The 26,080-nt window shown below is 39.2% G+C and overlaps 1 protein-coding gene across 3 annotated transcripts in view; it reads right to left on the bottom strand.

The window, feature by feature from the left end:
- The window catches only part of rims1a (regulating synaptic membrane exocytosis 1a), a 133,342-nt gene that overhangs the window by 95,044 nt on the left and 12,218 nt on the right, over positions 1 to 26,080 (bottom strand). For all 3 annotated transcript variants that reach the window (XM_085428968.1, XM_085428966.1, XM_085428967.1), the window contains exon 3: positions 479 to 689. In XM_085428968.1, coding sequence (XP_085285094.1) covers positions 479 to 689 — 211 coding nt within the window. The remainder of the gene's footprint in view (positions 1 to 478; positions 690 to 26,080) is intronic.

Below are 26,080 nucleotides of genomic sequence, written 5' to 3'. Positions count from 1 at the left end.
ACATTAACCTATTTAATTCTGTATTATTGTATCTGTATACTGTTCATTTTACTAACGTATAAAGCAGTTTGGGTTGTAGGATTGTGATCATGTTCTTTTTTACAATACAGAAAAGAATGCATATTGAAGATATACAAATTAAAGAGCGTGTACATCACTCGATATTATACTTGTGATACTTTTTAATATCCAAACTCTTCAAATGTGACAGTGCTGTATTTCTTCCAGACAGCTGCAGCTCTGTCCGGGAACTGATGCATATTGCTGTTTAGGAGAATGAGTTTCAATTCAACCTTTAATAACGATCAAAGTATTATCTTTTGTCCTCTATTCTTTTTGCCCTTCACACTGAAACGTGTGGAGGATACTGCATCACACTTTTGTGAGGGCAGGTTTAATATTTGCTATATTGCTGTGTGCTACTTCACAAGGATAAAAATATGTGTTTTTGTGCTGAGAAAGTGTAGCCTTCCCTCACCGTGTTGGATCGCAGGGACACACGCCCCCCACAGCGAGCGCAGAACTTGGTCTGGCAGTACGAGCACGGGTTCCCACAGCCATCTGCGAACTTGGTCTTGTGGCAGATGCCACAGGTCGGCGCGTCGTCGCGGTGAACGGCCGAGCCTGCCGCTGCCGTGGCCTGTCGGATCACAGTCTCTCTGTAGCTGGATAACTGCTGCTGGATACCTCTGCAAAAATAAAATCAAACAGAAGCATGAAGACTTCTGCATTTTTGAAAGGAGGCCACGTTATAAGTTACCATCTCAGGATACATTTCAAAAACGAAATGTGCTAATACACTTGAAGGAAAGGATGTGTCAAATGTCACCCAAGCTCTCTTGAATTTCACTGGTGTTTTTTTCACTTCAGTCCAAGCGTATTTTACTCCTTACTGTGTCGTAATCGAGCTCTTTACCGTTTTAGTTTGTGAGGACATGTTTTACTTTCTATTTCACCATCCTCAGCAACAATGCGCGTCTCTGTAATGCTAAACACAGCAATGGTTTGAGCTGTGGATTTATGTGTCACCAATGCTACAATTTACTAATTAGAACAAGAGTATAACTTTTTTTAATGCTAGCATCCACAGCGTCATTATGAAGGTTAATTTATTAAATGTGCACTCATCCCACTCTGTGGACTGGGAGGTAAAGTACAAGTTTGCGGTTCTACCCACATTAAAAACCAAGAAAGAGTCCAGCATGCATATTTTAACCTAAACCGTTAGCTTTTCATAAACTTAACCAAGAAGATTTGTTTTATAAACCTAAGTAAAAAAGAACTGCTTTGCAGCAACACCACTGCCTTAAACTGTAGTTTCTCTAACAACCACTTGAGGCTGGTTAATCTAACTGGCTAATACTCAAAGTATAACACTGCCTCTGCTGGTTTAGTCCTCATGCAGAAGAGCATCCTGCTGCCAGGTGTTCCCCAGGTCAGGGACACAAATGCACCCAGCCATCCATGTGAAGAAAAAAAAATGATTGATCACTTTCTTCCATTGCTCTGTTGTCCAGGTCTCATGTGCACATTGTTATTGCTTTTGGACAGGGGTCAGCATGGCCACCCTGACTGGTCTGCAACTCTGCTGCCCCATGCACAACAAACTGTGATGTTCTGTGTATTCTGACACCTTTCTACCAGAACCAGCCGTAACTTTTTCTATAATTTGAGCTACAGTAGCTCGTCTGTTGGAGCGGACCTCACAGCCGGCCTTCACTCCCCATGTGCATCAGTGAGCCTTGGCTTTCATGACCCTGTTAATGGTTCACCCCTGTTCTGACCACTGCAGACTGGGAACATCCCACAAGAGCTGGAGATTTGGAGATGCCCAAAGCTGGCCCAGTCATCTGGCCATCACAGTTTGAACCTTGTTAAACTCACTCAAAATCTCACACTTTCCCATTTTCCCTGCTTCTAACATCAACTTTGAGGATAAAATACTCACTTGATCCCTGATATATCCCACCCACTAACAGGTGGCATGATGAAGACATAATCAGTGTTATTCACTTCCCATGTCAGTGGTCATAATGTTATGTCTGATCGCTGTAATGTTTAATGTGGCAAAAAAACAGAATGAAATAAAGATCCTGCTGCATCTGTAAAAAAAAACAAAACAAAAACAAAAACAAATGTTATGGAAAAATCATAAATCCACAGAATACTACTGCTTTGATCCACTAGGTTTAAGCCTTCCACAGTAATTCCACACACTGTGGATCACTGCAAACGCAAAAAGTTAAAGGACAGAAAGATACAATAAGAAATTACAAAAGAATGATTGTTTTACTGGATAAATAATAAAGAAAGGGGAGGAGAAATGAACTGAAACCACAGTATGAAGGAGACAGTTGTTGCATTAAGTTCAGTCGATATCAGCCACTCTCCACACTCTCTGTGTTTTGGTGCAGTCAACTCTTTTTGTGTGTGTGCTTTTGTTTCAGGCTGCTTTGCCAACACAAGAAACTCTTCGAATCGATATGAGAAAGAGAGGGGAAGAGTATTGGTTTTATCAAAGGCATTACAGTATGCTGATTAATTGGATTTCACACTGTGGAGATTGAGGAGAGAGCAAATAGAGGGGAAACAGACCAAAGAGGAGAAGAAGTTCTGATGAATAAGGTGAGGACAGAGGATGTACTTCTTTATGTTTCACTTCCAAACACTACTCGGCATTCCCATATGGAAAAGAAATAGTAAAAACTTATAAAAGGCTTGCATAAGATGGCCTACTTCATATAGTGAAGGCTTATATGACTTACTCATGAAAGTGGCCACTTTCGTATATTGTTTTAGTAAGTATCCAAAACATACAAGTTTCATTCATATAATTTTTCTAGGGATCTTATATCTGTTTTCACTCTTGTATGCTTTTCATACAAGTTTCACACAAGACAGATACAAACTTTATAAGACTTATATACATCTTTTCCATATGGGATAACATGTACTAGGCTACAGGCATTTATTAGAGCTGAAGAAGACCAGCCAAATTACACATAATTAAAAACTACATTGAGTTAAATGACTACAATCATAATATAAAGACACTGTGATTTAATTTTAAAAGCCTGGAAGAGCACGCAACACCAGTTGGCCCCTCTGGCCAACTGGTGTTGGCCAGAGGGGCCGATGGCGCGAAATGGCAGCCTCGCTTCTGTCAGTCTGCCCCAGGGCAGCTGTGGCTACAACTGTAGCTGCCTCCACCAGTGTGTGAATGCGAGAGTGAATGAATAGTGGCATTGTAAAAGCGCTTTGGGTGCCTTGAAAAGCGCTATATAAATCCAATCCATTATTATTATTATTATTACAATCATAATATAAAGACACTGTGATTTAATTTTAAAAGCCTGGAAGAGCACGCGATATAAAAAACAGCAACAAATGCAAACTTACAGACAAGGAGACAAAAGTAGGACAACCATGGTCCAGAGCCCCTTCTCGTCATCTTTTAACACACAATACCCCCCTGTACCAATGTGTTTATGAACAAAAACCTTTAAAAAGTGCACGTTGGGAGGCAGGCAGAAGGCAGGTGTTTCAGTGCTATCTATTCAATTCAATTCAATTTTATTTATATAGCGCCAAATCACAACAACAGTCACCTCAAGGCAGACTGGGACCAGTTTTTTCTGTTTTGACTTGATGTTAAATAAAAAAACTAAAATGAAAAAGTTTAGGTTCAAATATGGCACATGTTGTCTATCTGCAGAAGGTTTCTTTGGCGATCATGGTTAGACTCATCATGACAACACCATCTTTTGCCAAAAACTTCACGCCTTCCATTTCAGACATTAAAGAACTCCTATAAAATTCTGCCTGCCCTGCATGTTTCAGAAGAAAACATCCAGCGGGTCATAATGTGAATCCGCACATCCACACATGTGCTCCTGACCAAACGTCAGTATGTGATGACCTGCAGATGAAAGCGGGTTGACTGTTAGTCCATTCACTGTTTCACCACAGGAAGCAGGTTGAGCATTTCCTCGTCTTGGTCTCATGATACTGAATTTGCCAAGCGACGGGTGGACAAACCATACTGAAGTCTCACATACATGTGTATCTGCGAGGGAATTTCTTTCAACTCACTGCTAAATATGGAATGAAGAATGAGACATAAAGTCCTTTAATATCACGGACATATAGAGCAGCTTAATAGTTCATTGAGGTAAAGCTCAAGACATTTTTTGATGACCATCAGGACTGAGTGAACCCTGTGACAAGTACTGCTAAATGACATGAAAACAAAATAGAGATATAGAGATTTATACAGAGATATTTATTTAAAATATAAGCAAATTACTATAAATGCAACAATCTGTGGTTTAATGATCAGCCTGCAGATAAATTTAGATGTGAACTGAGTAGGGTACAATTTAAGGTTTTACAACTGGAATCTTAAATTATTGACCAAAGAAATCGGTGCATGTGCTGTGTCCCTTAAATGCCACAGGCCTGGCAAAAAAGTGCTCATAGAGCAGCTTTTTGCTAGTAATGAAATAATACGGCAGTGAGCTTAGGGATGGTGTGACATTAATATTTATGATGTGTTAGAGAGGGAAAAGAAAGAGGAAAGGAGCAAGTCGTCAAAGAAGAGGTGGGAAGAGACCTTACAGGAAGAGAAAGTAGATAATTAGAAGAATAGAAGAAAAGGGGAATAACCGGGAAAAAGGAGAAAAGACCCAAAAAATTAAGTTGTAGTAAAATTAGAAGAAAGGAAGGAGGATGGATGAGAAGAAAGACGACAGGAGAGGACATACAGTAGGGAGAAAGAAAGGGAAAAACAAAGAGGTGAAGTGAGGGCGGAAAGCGAGGGGAGGAGAGATGAGGATGAAACGAAAGAAGAGGTGGCAAGAAAAGAAAAAAGGGGAGGAGAGGAAAACAAACCAACAAGTCACAGAGACAGAGAGGATCTATGAAGAAATCAAAAGAAGGAAAAGGGGACATGAAGATTAAAAAGACAGGAGAAAGGGAGGGGAAATGAGGAAAGGAAACAAGGTGGAATGGTGGGGGGAGGAGAACTAAGAGAGACTGAAGAACAGAAGTGGGGAAAAGAAATGCGAAGAGGAGAAAGTGAAAGGGAAGAAGAAGAAGAGGCAAAGCAGAGGAAGATGGAAGAGGAAATGAAGAGATGAAAAGTGAAAAGTGAAAAAGTGAAAGAATGGAGGGACAAAAGAGAAGCAGGGAAGTGGAGTATATAAGAAACACCAACTGTTTAATCGCACTGTCATAAAGACAAACTGCTCCTTATCACAATCATCGAACAGAAATCCATGCCTTTGTGGCAGCCTGGTAGCAAAAGTGCATACAGAGATGAGGTTGTGGCGGAGGAATGGATCACACACAGGACACTCCAGATATTAATGCTCCGTTATTGTTTTTAGATTTATTGCTCTCAGTTTAAATGTATTCTTATCTCTCCATCACACTTTGGGCAGTTCTGGTTACGTATAACAGCACCAACCCTGTTACACCACTGTCTGTCAGACAGGCCTGCTCCCATCTGATATCTGTATCAGCAGATAACAGAAGACAAGATACTTGTACTGTGTGACTGTTCCCATGTGAACAGTCACAACATAACTTCTCCATCCTGGCGCAACGTTACCTCAGATGCTTTAGGAACAACATCGACTGTAGCTGCTAAACGCAACAGAACACGATTTTCTGCAGCACTACTTACAGACCGGGGCTCAGCGGTGCAGGATGCTCCCCCATCGGCTCAGGCGGTAAAAAAAACTACAAGTTCCAGCAGCTGAGGCCCGAGTAATCAAAGTCCACCAACTAGTTGTTTGCTTGAGATTTGGCCATTGCTCCTTTGGGTGCAACAAGACAAACCGTTGCCTCTAAATACAGCCTTCAGAGATGTCAGGGCCCAGTAGGTGAAATACAAGCTTTACCTCTGTAAATGTTAGCACCTGCTCAAACACACACACACACACTTCCTGGGAGTAACAGCCAAAGGGCACAGAGAGGTCACCTGCTGCTGCAGCGCTGCAGGATTTACTTCCTGATCCGTGGCTCTCACTGAGCCCGTCCTAACCCACGGCTCCTGTCAGCTGCTAATAGATTTAGACCAGTATCCAGTACGGACTTGATTTATGGAGCCTGCGTGGTTGGTTATGCGTATTGTCGATCTGATCAATATGACACCAGTTGTCCGTGGGGAAGCCTTCAACCCGAACTGAATAAGATGTTGCTGTTCAGGTTCAGCACGAGAGGGATTTACGTTTAGCTTTTTATGACGATTATCAGCATCTTATTTGTTATTTCAGAGGTGTTACTGTTGATGACGCATGGCTGCAGTCCAAAATAGCTTCTATTGGTATTAGGTCTAATAAATCCATGTTGGCTGGAAGTAAGTATTCCGAGTATTAAATGCACAGAAGGTGATCGGGGCATTTGCTCATCCTTATTACATCTCATTTTCCTCCATCCTCAAGATCATTCTTTGTTGGGGGTTCAGTGAGTTCTTTCATTTTTGCCCCCAAACATTTAACTTCTACCTTTCCACACATTTTGACACATTTTACCTTTGTCTGTTATTTTTCTATTATTTCCATCTCACAGGCTGTATTTAAAAGATGGAAGTAGCCACTGTGAACTCACCCATTTGGGGCCAGTCGTACGGTTGGATATATTTACAAAATGTGATATTTTTTTTTCCGTTCAGTTACCAAATATATGATCCACAGCTACACATCCAGCTAGATTTGATTTAGAAAAGATAAGAGTAGTTATTGTAAAGACAGAGATACAGAGAGCCTCACTGTGTCATGTTGAATTGTCAGCTGGTACCAAACATTATGTTTTCCTTGAGAGAAAAACAGGTTGGGTCTAAACTGGTGCATAAAACTTCAGCAGAATGTATAAAACAGTATTTAAATTGTTTTTTTCATCCCAAATGCTAAATCCAAGCCTACATCCATGCTGCTATTTGCCTTCTATTCTGAAAGTAGTCATTTCCAAAGTGTGGGTCGATGCCCCCTGGTGGGCCGTGAAGGAACTGTTGGTGGGCTACAGTAACTTTGAAATTAAGTATGTAAGGTTACATATTTATATAAATGTATTTGTATAAAAAATAGATGAAAACTGGTGATAGGAGGTGGTTAGTTTCTAATGTTACTCATTACTCTGACCTAAATCTACTGCTCTTGTATTAAAGTTTGTGTGCCAGTGGTAGGTGGTAGCAACAGAGTAGCAATTTATAGTTAACAGCCTGTGTTGTTTGCATTTCTTAAATAAAAATTTCAAGAAAATTCATCACTTTCTCTTATACTTTGAGTAAAGTGAAGATTTCAGATTGGCTGGGCCGAATGGGATTTTCTGTTTTTTTAGGTGGCCGCGGGACTCTTGGCTTTGGGAATGGCTGCTGAAGAGGATCACAGGGGGGATGGAGCTCAGCCCAGCTGATATGGGAGCAGGAAGGGACGACAAGATCACCCAGAGAACATTGAGAAAACACGTGGAGTAGGAACATACAGTATATACACAAAGGCCACAGCCAACCTGAAATGTTTTTTTTTTTATCTGTGATTTACAGTTATGGGTCAAAGGATTTTGATCACATGACATCCCAGCTTGCGTAAGCCCATAGAGCAAGGGTTCTCAAAGTTCCCCCAAAGTCCCCAAACAGCCACTAGAGGAATTTTGCGCAAGCAAGAAAAGGAAAAGATTTTAATTCATTTAATTCATCCAAATTCATCCACAGTCACCATAAGCCAGACTCTACTCAGATTAGCTAGCTGTCACGTGTTATGTAAAAACTGTAGACTGCAATGTCAATACACATAACACGGTTGATGTCTCATCTAATATCAACAGAAACTAGGCAGCAGGAACAGTAATGTGCTCTTGTTTCTGTGTGTTTTTGCTACAAATCTAGAAAATCAAGTTATTAAATCCTCTGTCACAGGTGAGAAAAAAACCCATCTCCGTCAAATAACAGCCCTGGAAAATGCAGACATGGATGGTAGTAGATTTAATGAGAGCAAGAGAGTGAGAGGACAGAGAGTGGAGGGAGGGAAAGAGAGGCAGTGAACGAAAAGATCAGAGGGAAACGTACAGAGCGACGGAAACACGGATGGCAAGCTCATTAAGAAAAATATCCATATTCAAATGTAGTGAGACACAAGGTTAAAGCAAAGTGAGAGTAATTTCTTCACTTTCTTCTGCAAACACACACATGCTTCTAACAAACTTGCCTCACTTTCCCATCACAACATTCGATGGAGCTCACTGCTGAACAACTAAAACAATAAACCGTGTGTGTGTGTGTGTGTGTGTGTGTGTGTGTGTGTGTGTGTGTGTGTGTGTGTGTGTGTGTGTGTGTGTGTGTGTGTGTGTGTGTGGTGGGCGCATATATAAATATTTTAAACAAAGGATCCATGATTCAAAGCAGAAAACAGCATTAACATAAAGTGTCTCATAATTAAGCTGAGCAGTACTAACAAGCTCTGCTCTCTGACTCTTTGCATGAAGGGAAACCAAAGTTTTGTCCGTGAGAATCTGAAATGATTTGGATCGCATACACATACCAGATACAGACTACAAAAAAAGGACTCCTCATTTAGTCAGGTACTGAGATGGAAAAATCCTGTTTTGGGGTGTTTCACTTGTACCCAAAGAAGAACAATCCCAAACCTGCATTATTTTGTTTAACCTCTTAACATCTGCCAGTGACCTTTCTAGGGTTAGGATTGAGGGTAGTGTGTGTGTGTGTGTGTGTGTGTGTGTGTGTGTGTGTGTGTGTGTGTGTGTGTGTGTGTGTGTGTGTGTGTGTGTGTTTTTTCTTTCTTAAAGCATAATGCTAAATAGGAACATTTTCAGAAATGTTTCATATTTAAATGATGTAAGGCTTTTTCCAAACAGATGAAAATTCTATTATAAAGAGCGAACACTAACCAAAGCCAGGCCCTCCTTATAATACAATACACCATGTCTGGGAGAGAATATATATATATGTATGTACAGCCCCAAGGAGTTAAATAATAATAACATGCAGGTAACTTCCGGAACAAAAGATGCAGAAGCCCCCTGGTATCAGACAGATTTGCCACCTTAATACACTCTTGCGCCCATGTCCACGGAACCAGACAAACATGAGAGACTAAGTCGTACCTGTGTGTGTGTGTTGACTCTGCAGGGATAATATCTAATGACAAAATGTCAGAATAATTCATTGAAAGTAATACAGAAAACCTCCAGTGCATTTTAGCCTGTGCCTGAGTTTTATCTTTCCTGTAAAACACATCTCCAACATGAGCAGATGGAGATGCAGCACGACGTGGTGTGGGACTATTTTCTTCTGTGGATAAATACACATTTAGTAGTCGCCCATTTACAGAGGCAGGATGGTATATGTGGGAATGAGTCAAAATAAAGTACAGTTTGGAGTTTCTCACCTAGTGTTACAGCATGCATACTCTTTCACGTGATTCAGTTTATTTTGAAAAGTCTCAACAGGATCTTGACCTTTATTGTGAAAGGTTTATATGGAAAATAAACAAGCGGACACGCGATGGTTTTACCGTCATTGTTGCTAACGACAACGCATAAAAACAGGTGCTTGTCCGTCTGTAGTGTGGTTATATTAAATATAAGAGAAAGAGAGAACTTTAAGAAATTAATATAGCCACTTCAGTGACCATCAAAATGATGAAAAAATATTGCCGTAAACAGTTTATTTTGCGACACCACAAAACAAACAATAGCGTAAAATGAAACGATAGACGTTTATATATCGTTATGTCGATATTTGATTCTACTGAAATCCATAGCATCGCTCAGTTTTATGGGTATGTTTGTGTCTCACTAACAATGGACTGAGCTTCTCAACCTATGAGGTAGAGCTGGGCGATAGAACGATAACGATATGTATTGCGAAATAACTTTTTCTCAATAGAAAAATTAAACTATTGTGATAGGCCTCACCGCTCTTGTCCTCTTAAAAAAAAAAAAAGAACAGCCAATCCAAATTAAGTAGTGCAGAGCCGAACCAATCACAGCTGCAGCGTCACGTCACGTGACTTGTTACGTACAGCACAAGTGCCAGGCCGCACATGTGTATTTGTTTTGGGAAGCAGCCAGCCGCTGTGCCGCCCGGGTATTGGAGGAAATGAGTGTGCCGACTAGAGAAAAATCAACCAAGAGCATAACCAAAGGTTACCGAAGATAAAACAGATGATGGTTCCAACGCCGGAGAGATTGTCGAACAGAAGAGCCATAGAAGTTCCGTAGTGTGAAGGTATTTCGGCTATTTCAAGTCAAACAGAGTAGCGCGCACTGTAAATTGTGTCGAAAGCAAGCCTGGAAATACAATAAACCGGTGCATGCTCAGTCTCTGACTGGAAGCGCTAATTCGTCATTCGGCTTTTGTCAGACTAAAGTAACTGTTAAAACTGTTTGAAAAGCGAAGCTATACAACAAGGAGAGATTGAGAATTTCCTTTTAGTTCTCAGTTTATTTGATATTGACAAAAGTTAGTCAATTTACTAAGATTTATTTTTAGAATTAATAATTTCTAAGTGGAATTGACAATTTAGTAGTCTGTTTTGTTTGTTTTATTTTGAAACTTAAACGCTTTAGCGGCTGCCTTTTGTGTAGTTTGCAATATTTGCCTTTATTTATCTGAAAAAGTCTCATGTTCCTTAAGTACATCTCCCCTGTTGAACTTATTATGGGAAATAAATATTTCAATCAAAACAAGCTGCTGATTATTTCACATTTTACTTGTGAGCAACGGCACATTTAAATCTTACATATATAGTTATTTGGCTTATATAGATAGATATCGTTATCGCCTGAAATGAAAAAAACATATCGTGATATTGATTGATTGATTGGTAATTTATTTCAACATGTGAACAATATACAAGTACATTTAGAAAAGAAATGAGAGAAAAAAAATATACTATACAAATTACATACAAAAAAACATTCTGATTAATTTACATGTTGAAAGGGAGTGGGAAGAAGTATACACTTATTTAATCCCACCCCTGTCCCATAAATTATCAGTGAATATTTAGTCAGCTTCCTTACTGATATAATTTGTAATAAAAATAGTGAACAGATTTCTGATATACTATATACTATAATATCACATCATGAATTTTTTGTTTGTTTGTTTTTAAATAGAGACATTCACTTAATTTAAATATTTTCCTTTTCTTTATAGATCGAGAAGATCATATTTTTATAACTCTTTTTGAACAGTTTTATGTTTGGACATTGCTTTAATTCCATATTCAGTTTGTTCCATAGTTTCACTCCTTGAACAGAAACACAAAAGCCTTTTCTTGTAGTACGTACCTTCCCTGTTTTGAAGTTACAAAAACCCCTTAAATTATAACTTCCTTCTTTCAAAAAAAACATACTCTGAATATTACCTGGCAGTTCTTTATTTTTTGCTTTGAATAGAATTTGTGCTGTTTGGAATTTCACTATATCGTCAATTTTCAATATTTCAGACTGCAAAAATAGTGAGTTTGTATGTTCCCTATAACCTGCATTGTGGATGATTCGAATTGCTTTCTTTTGAAGAGTAAAAAGTGAATGTAATGTGGTTTTATAGTTATTGCCCCAGACCTCTGCACAATAGCTTAAGTATGGTGAAACCAGTGAACAGTAGAGAATATGAAGTAATGTTCTGTCGAATACCTGTTTTGCCTTGGTTAGTACTGCAATGCTTCGTGATACTTTGGAATGAATATATCTTACGTGAGCTCTCCAGTTAAGTTTTTCATCTATTATTACCCCCAGAAATTTATTTTCACTGACTCTTTCAATATCAACACCATTTATTTGAATCTTTGCATTTGTATTTAAACTACTATTTCCAAATAACACAAGTTTAGATTTATTCAAATTTAATGATAATTTGTTTTTATCAAGCCAGAACTTCACTTTACTTATTTCATTAGTCATATCCTCCAATAAATTCTGCAGATCATCACCAGAGCAAAAAATGTTTGTATCGTCAGCAAAGAGAACCATTTTTAATACTTTGGACACTTTACAGATGTCGTTAATGTACAAGTTGAAGAATTTTGGACCCAAAACTGACCCTTGGGGTACACAACAAGCAATGTCCACACATAAGGAGCAACCACCATTTATTTTCACAAACTGCTTTCTGTCACTTAAATAACTCCGGACCCAATCTAAAACTACCCCTCTGACACCATAACGTTCCAGTTTTCTTATTAATATATCATGATCTATAGTGTCAAATGCCTTTGTCAAGTCTATGAATAACCCAGCCACATATTGCTTTTTGTCTATGGAATTTGTGATGTATTCTATTGAATCTAATAGTGCCGATGATGTTGATCTGCTTGATCTGAATCCGTACTGACTCTCAGTGAGTAGTTTATGTTTATCTATAAATTTTTCCAGTCTGTTTTTAAACAGTTTTTCAAGAACTTTTGAGAATTGAGGTAGTAAAGAGACAGGCCTGTAGTTTGTGAAATGGTGTTTGTTTCCAGATTTGTATAGAGGTATAACTTTTGCTATTTTCATTCTGTCTGGAAATCGACCAGTTTGAAATGATAAATTACAGATGTATGTAAATGGTTTTATAATAGCCTCAATGACTCTTTTAACCACTATCATATCAATATCATTACAATCCAAAGATTTGTGATTTTTACATTTTTTGACAATTTCAAGAACTTCATTTTCATCAACGGCTGTGAGAAACATAGAATATGGATTTCTGTCAATCAGTGTATCGGGTTTTTCCTGTGCTTTCCCAGGATGAGTGATTGTTCTTGCTAAATTTGGTCCAGCAGTTACAAAGAATTCATTGAGACTATTTGCCACAACATCCATATTGTATTCTTCATGGTCATTACAAATGAAATACTTGGGATAGTTCTTTTGTCCAGTCCCACATTTTATAACACTGTTCAGGATTTCCCATAATCTTTTATTATTATTTCTATTTATATCTAATTGCTTCTTATAGTATTCCTTTTTACTAAATCTAAGTATATTAGTTAACCTATTTTTATATCTTTTGTATCTGATTTCAGCATCTTTAGTTCTCGTTCTTAAGAACTCTCTGTATAGAGCATTTTTCTTTATACATGCATTTTGCAGACCTTTTGTTATCCATGGACAGTCCATATATTTCTGTTTCCTACTATATTGCTTTATTGGACAGTTGGTATTGTACAGTAATGTAAATATTCTAAGGAATTTATTATAAGCACTATTAACGTCCTGTTCCTGATATACTTCACCCCAGTTTTCCTTCAATAAATCTTTTTTAAATGCATTCATTCTTTCTTCTGTTCTTACTCGTCTGTACTCTTTTTTTTTTTTTATGAAAAAATCTCATATCGCCCAGCTCTACTATGAGGCCAGCAACTTTCTTCTGGTTATATGCACATGCACAATGTGGACAAATCTATATTCTTTCATGGGAGATTGCTAGAAACCACTGTGCTATGAAGGTACCGCTGGCTCTGTTATCACTGCTCTGAGATCAGTTTCTCCACCTTTTACTACCATTAGCTAGTAAATTAACTTCTGTCTTTCATTGTCATAAGATATGTTTACTCTTACTGACCATGATTTAGAGAACTTAGAGCAAAGTGAGAAGTTTTTAATAACTTTTAATAATACAATACAAGGCAAAGAAAGCCTTGATGATGGAGAGGGGATGTCAACTTCTGCCACAGCCAAATCGAACAGATGTAGGCTCCACCAGCATTTTCAAATTAGCATCTAGAAAAACAGTGGGTTAAATGAATGTATGAAGTTCAACCACCTGTTTTGCTATAACACCATTTTAATTTTTAATCAGCATTTAAAATTCTCCTGTAGATATTAACAGTTTATTATGTCCCACAGTGCTCAATGCTTTTATTTCAGCTGCAATGTTTTAAAATATTAATATAATGCTGGCTTGGGCCACGCCAAACACCTCCAATGAGCTGAAGGAGGTGGCTAAGAAGAGGGAGGTCTGGTTATCTCTGCTTAGACTGCTGCCCCTGTGACATGAAACCAAATAAGAACCTGGAGGAAATCCAATGGATGGATGGATGGACGGATGGACATCTTGAGTTTTGCAATCTTATTTTCAGCAGATAGTTCCTGGTTGGTTTCTTTATGTTTATATTCTCAGGTCATCTTAATTCTAGTTTAGTTATCTAGGTTTTGTTAATGGTTATAGTTTAGATTCAATTTCTTATTTCAGTTCATCCTTCCTCTTCCATTTTTCCTTTGTCATGTTGTCATCTCTGATTTAAGAATTCTCATGTTTTGGATTTCCTGTTTTATTTTGATAGTCTCTTGTCTCTTGTGTTTTGTATTTCGTTTTACTTTCCCTGCCTTGTCATCATGGATTAGTTGAGCTGTGTCTCTGCAAACAAGAAGAAGACTTACAGTAAGAATATAGCCCATCATGTAATTGAGTTCGGTGTCAGAATTTTGAAGATTGCAGACTTTCATCCAAAGTCAATGTGTTTGTTTGTACTTGATGTTTAATATGGTGCTAAGGCTAGCTTCATTAAAGGTGCCCTAATGGGAATACCAGCTATGTTAGCAGAACACACCAACTATAACTAAATACAATAAAATTTGAGCTGTACGTCAAGCAATTCATGGTTTTAGCATAAACATATAATCATTTGAAGAATACAATTTTAATGTTACTGATGAGTGACACAGTTAACATTGATCATCTCATTATAATGCAATGATATGGTGCAAAAATCTTGCTTCCTGGACCTAAACAAAACCACATGCCATGGCAACAGCACTCACTGATGGCAGCTACATTCCCTACAGTGTAAATGAACTGGTATGTATATAGCACTTTTCTACTCAGAGCACTCAAAGTGCTCTTTACTACAAGCTGGGAGCACACAACGTGTTATTCCATGCCTTTAATTGCTTTTGAAATGTTCTTGGGTATCTTATCCTAGAGCACTTCAACTTATGGTTTCCAAAGAAGCTTGATCCACATATGCTTCAACAACGTACAAGCGTGAGGTTAGGGGTTGCCACCTCAGCATCTTGTCAGGTTCATCTCTTGCTAATGACCTACTAAATTTTATTCAGGTGTGTTACAGCAGGGGCACATTTAAAAGTTTCTGAACTCCAGCCCTCGAGGACTGGAGTTTGACACCCCTGATCTAAAGGATCCACTAACAGTGTCAGTGGACAGGGGCAAGTGGCAGACACCACAGGCCTCCCCTACAGGGCCCTTGTTCACGCTTTGATGGATCAGAGCTTTTTTAGTGGCACAAACGTTACTTAAACATAACTATGCAAGTTTTATTGTGGTCAATGTTAGGTGTGTATCACATCTATTCCTAGAATTGCACATAGGGTTCTTGAGTTCACTGCAAAAACAACAATTAATCTTCAGGCTAATTGCCAGAGAGTGAACGAGAGGCTTTTTGGGACCTGATGAAGTTGCCCATATAACCTTATTACCAGCAAACAAATGCACCAATTCTTCACCAACACTGTCTTTTTGATTTATATCAGTTGAATCTAAAGCAACCAGCCGTTTTAGGAACTTTAATTACTAATGTGTTTCATGTTTTTTTAAATAAGAATTTAGAATGGGAAATCAGAAATGCTGCACAGCTTTGTTGAACTTTTACACAGAAATATGCCAGTCTGTACAGGCTAAGTTAAAACATACTAAGAAACGATGCAGTTTTAATGAAGATTTTCTTAAATTTTAACCACAGTTGTTACAGTGTGTCCTCTCTGCCTTTCAATTTCCCCAAAAATGCTTCCAAAAATGGTTCTGGCTTTGTCTCTCTCAGAGCCTGGCACCTCATTCAAAGCTTAAAGTTACACTTAAACAACTCCAAAAAAGTTAAAGACCCCAGCCTTGACATGACAGTCGATGTGTCCAAAAATAAGGCTGATAAAACAGCTGAGTCTTACAGTCCTTGAGCGTCATTACCACTTCTAAGCCAAACGCTGGCACCGCATTCACTCGTCCTGGGCGTTCACAAAGCGTGGGGGTTGGGGAGGAGGGATGGGTTTGGGAGGGCATCAGGTTGGGAATGGGTGCCAGCTTCAACTCGTTTCCTGTAGTGACTCAGGCCTCTACGGCAGCGTATGAGTCACTCCTCCAGTTCCGGGATCGATATTCAAAAAAGCAGGGAGACATGAATCAAATAACAATGAGTCAGTGTCAGAGAAAACCACCTCATGGCCATTTAGAAATTAACCGCTCCAACTTTTCCTCGTCTCATTTTCTTTCTAACACTTTTTGAAAAGCATTTTTTAACTGACTTCAGACTCTTGTCACTCCATTCTGTTGTGAGATGTTTCACTCTCTCCAATTCTCAAACTTGTCTCGCTGTCACCATCCTCTTTTCCTTCCTTCCCTCTCTCTGCTGTCTTCAATCTATTCCACACACACACACACACACACACACACACACACACACACACACACACACACACACACACACACACACACACACACACACACACACACACACACACACACACACTTTTACTGTAGTCATCTACAAGACTGATTGAAACTCATTTGGTGTCCTATAATAGATGAGTATTAAAAAACTTTCCTCCTCCTCCATGCTATTTGTGAGATTGAATAGAAGGTAAAGTGCATGCCAAAATTAAAGACGAGTTTCCTGTTTGCAGCAGCCGTGTGTGCCTGTGTGTGTGTCTGTATGTGTGTAATGTGGATACACAAAAGGCATTTATTGGTAGACAAAAGGAAAAAAATCCTCCTCTCCCTTTAACACCTTATTCTTTGCAGAAAATACTTTATCACCTTTGCAGGCTTCAAATTGTGAAACTAGTCACACGCACACTGCAGTTATTAGGCAATCATGAAATGCATGTAAGAAACAAATGACAAAATGAGTCAAAACTACGGTGTATTATAATCTACATATAAAAAAGACGTGTAGGATCCAGGTAAAGTTAGCCATCTAAACTAACAAGTTATTCCAGAACTTCTAGTATGCACAGTCAGAGACATTAGAAGAGACAGACACACAACAAATGGAAATCTGTGGACATTAACAAGGGAAAACACTTTTAAAGAACTTGTTTTTGAGGGAAGTTTGGGCAGTTAATCAGGTCGAGGTGACCATTGAACTCAAAGGATTTTTTCGATTTTTAAAAAAGTGAATAGGTGTTTCCAGACGGCTCCCCAGTTGCAAAACTATGTCCTACAAGGAATTTGGCACATTAAATATAAACCAACCACTTCATTCACATTGAGCTTGAATGTCACATAGTAAACAATACTAAACAATTCAAGTGTTCAACCCTCCAGCAAAGCAAGCTCAAAGAAGTTCAAAACCAGCTAGGCTTTCAATTATTCATTAATTTGTTGGGTTTGTATCACAGTCTTATCTGTGACTCAAAGGTGGTGGCCTGCAGGCTACCACCTACACTGATATTTATAAGAGTGGAGGAAAAAAACAGATACAGCACAGTACTGTGATAATTATAAACATGTCGCCTCCTATCAGGCTCGTTTGACCTGATAGGAGGCGAACAGCTGCAGTTTGACTTGTACTGACTGCAGTCGCTCTCAGAGACATTTTTGAAGGTTTGTAAATAATTGCTATCAAAAGTATGATGCAGACAGCAGCACAACTCGAGCGGACTCTACTCAGCTGGATGCCAGCCGGTTGTATTCTGTAGAACAGGAAGGTTCTTGAGTGCAAATGTTATAGTTACATATACACATATCTTGACTAAAGTACTGGTACTATGGGTAAAGTATTGTGATAACATCGCGATGTGTCTGGTGAATCCCACGTCTTCAATAAGCATTTTCATTAGAGCGCCCCATAAGCAAAATAAAGGCTATCCCAACTTTGACCTTTGTAGAAGACAGGGCTTTAAAATTAGTCAAATTGAAGGGGCTGCTTTGAGGCACCAAAAACTGTACCGTGGTAAATGTGTGGGGCCTTGGGGCCATGGGACACTACTATTAGCATTTTTAGCCTTGGTCCAGCCTTGTATTTATTTGTGGGTGAATAGAACAAAGAACTGAAAGTAAATCTACATGCACACTTGGAAGAGATCAAATCATAGGCAGTTTTCGGCAGGAGGAGGGATTACCGTCAGCTCTCCATTATGCCATGGGTGTGGTGTGGAGCTCATAAAAGATAGGAACAGACTTGTTGGGGGAAAATAAACTACTTGAACGCAGTGTGCACAAATGAATTTTCAAAAAATGAGAGAGTGAGATCTAGTCCACCAGGGACCCAGACAATGCTATAGCACGAGCCACTATCAAGCCATTAGTTAGAGAGGAAGAAGAAGCAGAAGCCAAAGAAAATCTCTTTATATTGTTCAGAGACAAACTTAGAGTGAAATTCAGATTTTCCAATTTTATTCTTAAAGGGATTTACACGGGTGGTGTACACATTGACACACAGACCCAGTAAAACAAAATTACCCAAGCTGGTCCCAGACTGGGTCTGGCTCCTTAGAACTGGTTGGACAGTTGAAGACATCCAGAGTCTTATATTAATATTTTCCCTTAAAACCTGTTTTTTTAAATAACTTGTTAATATCCACCAGCTAGCCAGCGATCTGGTTAGTGTCATGGTTTTCCCCTTATTAGAATACCCTAAGGAACATTTTATATAGTTAAAGATCCTTTTTTTTCAATAACACCAACCTTCTTCTGTGCCTGCCTCTCCATTAGAGCATGTATGTGCTGTGCTGTGGCATGGCTGCTCACCATATGGCAGCAGGGACACGGAGAATCTCTTGCTCTCTAGTTTTCTCTCTGTGTGCCAAGCTCTGCTGTTCCTCCTCCATCCCTTCCCCTCCCTCTCTTCCGTCAGAGAACTCACCATGCTGAGCTGCCTGGGTGTACTCTCACCTCCCCCACTCCCTCCATCTATCTATGCTCCCATCCTTTCCTTATATCACTCTCTCTCCTATGCCCCTACAGTTTCTGATGGAAATCATAACTTTTTTTTTTTTAAGCTGGGTTTGAAGGTTTGAAATCTTATAGAAAAAGAACAGATTATAGTTTTGGGAAACCCCGCCAAAGGGAGGAGGGAGGGGGGATTATTCCAAAACTGACAGTGGTAATTTAGTACGCATCATGATGAGGGTACAGTATGCACTGCTTCTCAGCTCGCTAAATGATTTTCTCTTTCTCGTCATTTCTTCCTCTACTTTTCTCACCTCCCGTTCCTGCTCCTTCTCCTCATATACTTCTCTGACTGCTTTTCCACCCACTCTCTCCTCATCCTCGCTCTTTCTCACTTCTTGCCTCTCCTTTTCTTTACCACTCTAATGTGCCTTCCTCATTCTGTTGAAATGATGCTCATCTTGCAATCGTGAAACGCATCTCTGGAAATAAAAATGTATCTTGACTCTTCCGACAAATTTCATCACTGGTTTGTCACCGTCTGAAGCAAGCAGCTCTCGCTCACGAAGGCCTCTGCTGCAGGGAATGCCTGTGCACTCAAACTACTTTCACTCCTTGGTTTATCTCAGTAGAAGTAAGAAACCCTGCTTTTAAACTGCATTCAACAACAGTCAGGCAATGTTTTGTCTTTTTTATGAGCAGTCTTCGTTTCCAATCAAACAAGACAAAGGGCAAATTAACTGTACAGAAAAGATGGACATACTTGTGACAAACTCGGACATGTTTGAAATTCTCTGCCAACATTACTTTCGTTACTTTTAAAGCATTTATAGCACCCTATAAATCTCCATTACAATGTGAGGGGCTTTCTCTCGATGTTGTTAATCAAGGTCTGTGCCTCATCCCAGTTCTCTTCCGGGGGGCTGCTCGAAAAGCACAGAAGCAGCGAGAAAATGGCTAAAAAGGAAAAAATGTGAGGAGAGGAGTGAGAAGAAACTCTGGCTCTGTCATGTAGACTTAATTACTCAGGCTCACACACGCTAACATACAAACACACACTTATAAATAGACAAATACCAAGGGATGACTTTTTTTGGGGGGAGGGGATTATTTTTAAGATGAGATAAAGCACCGAGTGTAGAACAGTGAAGGAGAGTGAGTGAAATGAAGCCAAGCTGTAAGAGAAAATTAAAAAAATAAAACACAGAACAAAAGATAAATTTAAGGAGAGAGCGAAGGAGAGCGAGGCAGGACAGATGGAGAGAGCACCAGAGCCAACGGTGGAGCTAAGTGGGTAGTGTGCTCCCCAGACAGCGCTCCATATGGCCTGGCAATGCCATACACAGCCAGGCAGCACAAACACACGCATACACACTGCACTCAGACACACACAAGTACCCAAACACTCCCCGCACAAACAATCAAATTCACACACGTAGTGCATATTGACACATTAATTACCATGTACCCACACATGTACAGAGTTCAGTCTGAGGAGCGATGCGACTCCAGCCGCTCTTTTAAAGAATACTAAACCATCACGTTTGATGTGTTGATATTTGGTGTTTGAAGGCACCAAATTTACTGTAAGCACAAAAAATTTAGGTTAGCGGCGGCAGAGATTTGTCCAGCTGGACAGATTTATATTTTACTGCGTGAAGGGGAAGGAGAGCAGTTTTGTGCAGCCTTCAGTTGTCTGTTCACCGAATTCAGTATGTACAACATTTGTTCGTGTGATTTTGAGCCAAGACGTGACAAGAAACGTTTTTTTCTTTTTTAAATCGTCGCTCTCAGATATTCGTCCAATGCTGCGGCTGCTGCCCATAAGCCAATACATGAGCCTGCGTAATCGTTGTGTTGCTCCCAAGCATTGAAAAATTTGGAGGGTCGTGCCAGGAAGGGCATCCTGTGTAAAAGGTTTGGCAGTCCAAACATGGAGATAGACCAGGGCGATGTGACCAAAAATATTTATCACGATATACATTTGAAAATTTGCGATAACGATATAACCGATGATATAATTGACACTAGACAAATTACTTTACAACTCCACAACTTTATTAGTGCAAAAAAAAAAACCATCAATGTATTTTCACTTGAACAAGCAGCTGTTTTTATGTGCATTAAAGTTATATAAAAATGTAACAGTGCAAATTTCTTGCTGACAGTTTAACCAAAAGGCATTTCCAGTGGAAACTGGCCGACATATCCTCAGCATAACCATGTATAATATCCACAAAACTTAAAAGAAGTTATACACACACAATACGGTAATATTATGCTGAAGCACAGTACGTATCACTCCGCGAGGCTCCTGCCTACGATAGCCGTAATGCTCCGACAATCCATCAAGCGGTGCGGCGTCGTAGCTCAGCAAAGTCGTACTAAAACATTTGACAGATTTTCGAGCGCCGTGTACATAAAATCGTTTCGAGGTCAGTAAACACAACCAGAGTTCATACATAAGGCACACGGGATTATAAGGGGCTCTGTCGATTTTCAGAAAAGTCAAAGGATTGATTTTAAGTGTATTTTCCAAAAAACACGGTAATAACGACGGCCCGCTAGCATGCTCTACCAAAAATAGTGCTTTGTTGTGTATCTGACGGACGAAAGCTAAACCAGTTCCACACTGAAGTTTTCACATTTTTACAAACCAATTCTGGTTCATCCGTTTCATTCAGCAATACGCTTTCGCCCTCATTCTTCGTCGCTGCCATGCTTTTTCCACCATGTGTGTATGAAAACAAAGGCACTGCGCATGTGTGTTTTACCCAAATTCTATCGCGATATTTCATTTTCTTATCGTTGCCCAACATTATACAGGTATTACAGTGAACGGTATGATATGGAGATCACAGTGATTCCATACCTGATTGGTCCAGGCCTGGAAAGAGGCGGCTGTGGCGAAGGTAGCAGCCCAAAGAAGAAGAAAAAAAAGATGGCTTCTAACGCAGTTTTAGTAAGTCCTATAAAATTTGCCAACACAACACGTAGCAGAAAACAGGAAGGTAGATTTTGCCCAGTTACCTGACAGAAAGAGCAGAGGGTGAGATAAAGTGACCAGCAAACTTTGCAGCCCTTCAGTTTATAGTTACTACTTTGATTTTATGTTCAGAATACCGGTACATATCGCTGCATGTAGAATAATAAAGTAATACTTAGGAATTGGATCTTCTGAGATCTTCTAAGGTCTAAACCATCATCTGTGACCCTACCCCTAACCCTAAATTATTATTTTTTTAATCTATTTTGGTCTTTCCCAATTAAGGTGGTTGTTGGATTGTCTTTAGAGTTGGAAACCCTGCTTCTGAGGGTGCAATCATTCTCTGAAACCGCAGTTTCAGTATCAGAATTAGAGAAACTTTATTAACCCCAGAGGGAAATTAAGTTGTCATAGCAGCAAATATACAACAAACATCAAGCACTTATATAAAATGAGTGTAGAAAAAGAGATATTGATAGATAAATATTAAGATAAATAGACAAATATAGGGATAAAGGTATAAATATGCATATACATATAAATATAAAAGGACAACAGTGTGCAAATATTTGTCGTGGTGTACAAAAGTGACAGGATGCAGGTTCTTTTATATCTTGGTTTTTGGGCGATGGTTTTGATTCGTAAACTTTTTTGAGGGAGGGGCTGGGCGGCTGGTTGAAAACTGGAAGGAATGAGAAAATTTGTCTTTGAGTCTTTGAGCTAGCCTTTTGAGTTTTGACTTTTAAGTTTGGTGAATTATGTAGCTGGGAGGGACACGAAGTAAAACTAAATACCAAACACACTAAAACAGAAACTAGTGGATATATTAGAAAAGGATGTTGAATAAGGAGCTGCTGGGCAGGATGAAAAGACTACAGAGGAGAATCATGGATGTAGTGAAGGAGGATATACAGAGGGTTGGCGTGACAGAGGCGCACAGAGAATACGGTGAGGTGGAGGCAGATGAGTCGCTGTGGCGTCCAAGGGTAGGGTATATTTAAATCTCAAACAGATTCAGAACTGATCTGTACAAGCCTTATTCCTCCAGTAACAATTCAGAGAAATTTTGACCCAGCACCCTTGCACAACGCAAGTTATTTTGCTGCCTCCAGAAGCTTCTCTTCCCTTTGCATTGTGATTTTTCTAGCTGTTTCTTCACTAAATTTCTCTGCTGCTTTTTTACGTCTTAAAGGTGGCGACTGGTTTAAGGGCAAATAAGTTGACTGTTTCTCAGTGACAATCAACGGATTGTCACTGAGAAAAACAATGAAGTTTAGTCCCCTTGAAAACCACGAATGGACCCTCCAAAAAGCACATGTGCATGGTTCATGCGTGATGTTTTAGAAAAAGGGTTCAGATTTGTGTTCATGACAAAAAACGTTCTTTAGTGCAACACTAAGCTACACGCTTGAACATCTTTGTTTGAGTCACGCTAATCATATCATATCATTTCAATCCTTTCTGCTGATGTCTGTATAGCAACCTCCAGTCAAAACCATTCACGTATCTGATGCTCACTGTGAGTCTTATTCAGTACGCATGGAAACCTCTCACACGTACAGAAATGTGAGCGTGTGTCAGGTCCCTTCCAGATCCCCGCTGAAGCAGAGACTTGCGGGAAGACCAGGATAACTGCCAATCCCTGTAGGGAGTAAGGAAGTGACTCCTCGCCAATCCCAGGGCTCACCGAGGTTACTATGGGGCTGCTGGGCCATTGCCATGGTACCCTGCCATCAGGGGACACCTGGCCAACTGCATTTTTTGATTTGAGGTATAAACATCCTTACACCGCAGTACATCCATGCTGCCTCGACATTAGCTCTGGGGGAGCGATGAAGATTTTTGGACTATGGGAACAGTCCAAAAAAGTGTCAACCCTAAACAGAGACAATAATCAATCAATATTATGAAGGCTATACTTCCAAATGTCATGTAATTATTTCAATAACTTTACACAAAAAAAGGTTGAAATTCAATTTCATAAAAGCCTGAGTAATTATTAAGATAATTAATTTTGGCAAATTAGTATTCTAATAAACACAGGTCACTGCGCAAAATATGATAAAATATTAATAAAACAAAACATACTCATTGAAAATAACACAAGTTCTTTACTGACGTACATTGTGACAATAGTAAGATAACTGGATGAAAGCCCTGCATATGGTGATTAACTACAGATGAAGGGTTACTTGTTCCCATACAGACAGAGAAAACGCTACAACTCCTGGTTTTATTTTTTAAGGGTTTTTTTTTTTATAGATTGAAAACGAAGCCATGAGATTAACTGAAAAAGTGGACAGTATTCAAGTCTAGAATAAAATGTTTTTTCTCACAAAGCTTCCAGATTACCAGCAGCTCAACCAGCAGCTCACCAGAAGTCTATTGCTGTGACTACTGAGCTAATCAACCTGACAAACGTTTGGCATAAACTGACAATCACGAGCCAGGTTTGCTCCCTACGGTTTTTACAATATTTCTGTGAGTTATAGGGATGTCAATCCAGAAGCAGTTCTTGTATAGAAACACTTCCCAGTAGTCTGTTTGCCTAACGATTCCGCTTATCGGTTTCACTTGTACTTGAGCTACAATCAGCTGATTATAGTTCGGCACCTGCACAGACAGCATGCTAATGCTAAACTAGCCAGGAACCCAGAGTGATGTTAAAGCTGAGTGAATGCTGACCCCAGCCCAGCAGTCAGACCCTGAACTTCAACAGGTAACAAATGGATGAGCAGTCAGACTGTAGCCTCCATTTCTACCTGCTCATTTTTCTATAGTAAATCACCGTGGCGATGGCTTTAAAGTCTCTTTGTGCTGGTTTCCATCTTTGCTTTGTATTCAAAACTAAATGCTAACAGAAAGATCATATGTCCTCATTAGGATAGGGATTTGTGTTAGTGTAGGCCTCTAGCCTGTTGGCTTAAATTGTTAAATGCTAATTATAAAACAATGTGTTTCAGGTCATTTTATAAAGAAATGCAAAAGTAATGTATTGAGTAGTGTAATGAATTACTGTCTCCTGGGAGTAACAAACTAAATTACTTTTAAGGAAAGTGTTCTGTGTAATATGTGTAATACATCCACTCCACTCTGATCACAACAAAAAGGGGGAATTCCTCCAACATGCACACACTTTGCAATGCAAATGAGCCAATGAGAATCGATAAGAGAATCACAATCTCTAAATTCTTAAGAATTACCATTCTCAGTGAGTAAACACTACACTGAGGTGTACTTAATAACTAGTTGATCAGCTCATATCGAGTTGATCAAAAGAATGGAGCACCATACCATAATGTTAATTAATTAAACAATCATTTTCTGCCAACTTCACCAGACACATATTTACCTAACAGCCAACAAGATTCCACAGCTGAGACACCTTATATGCTGCTAATTGGCAATAGATGCTGTTCATAAGATTTTATCTTTCTGGCTAACAATGCTAGCTCAACTTGGTCAGTAGGTGACCAGCTTATTAGCCACTATGATAAGGTACAATAAGCTAAAAAGACTTCAAAGGTTACAAACTTTTGATTGACCAGTGTCGGAGTGTTAAAGAACAGCTTTGAAATTCTCATGAGTTGTCGCAAAAGAAAAATTACCATCATAATCCAGCTACCCCTTCGGCGCCAGCTGTGGGCTCAAGGCCGGAGCCGAACAAAAACTCCCTGATAACGACTGTGTTGAGTCTGTTCCTTCCCATTCCATGCAAGGCCACCTGGGTTGGCTGGAAGACTGTTTACTTAGCCTGGCGGGGCGAAGGACACTGTCTCAGCTGAACTATGGACACGTACACACATACATATACTAGAGCTGGGCGATATGAGATTTTTTCATATCACGATATGTTTTTTTCATTTCAGGCGATAACGATATCTATCACGATATAAGCCAAATAACTATATTTGTAAGATTTAAATGTGCCGTTGCTCACAAGTAAAATGTGAAATAATCAGCAGCTTGTTTTTATTTAAATATTTATTTCCCATAATAAGTTCAACAGGGTAGATGTACTTAAGGAACATGAGACTTTTTCAGATAAATAAAGGCAAATATTGCAAACTACACAAAAGGCAGCCGCTAAAGCGTTTAAGTTTCAAAATAGAACAAACGAAACAGACTAAATTGTCAATTCCACTTAGAAACAAAATATTAATTCTAAAAATAAATCTTAGTTTGTTTTACAGAAGATCAGACAAAACTGACTAACTTTTGTCAATATCAAATAA

Source organism: Rhamphochromis longiceps, linkage group LG13 (genome assembly GCF_057381845.1).
Source record: "Rhamphochromis longiceps isolate RC_006_pf linkage group LG13, R_longiceps_female_GT1.1, whole genome shotgun sequence".
In the NCBI taxonomy this organism is placed as follows: Eukaryota; Metazoa; Chordata; class Actinopteri; order Cichliformes; family Cichlidae; genus Rhamphochromis; species Rhamphochromis longiceps.
Note: the sequence above shows the minus strand (reverse complement) of the source record. Positions and strands in the feature narration are given on the sequence as shown.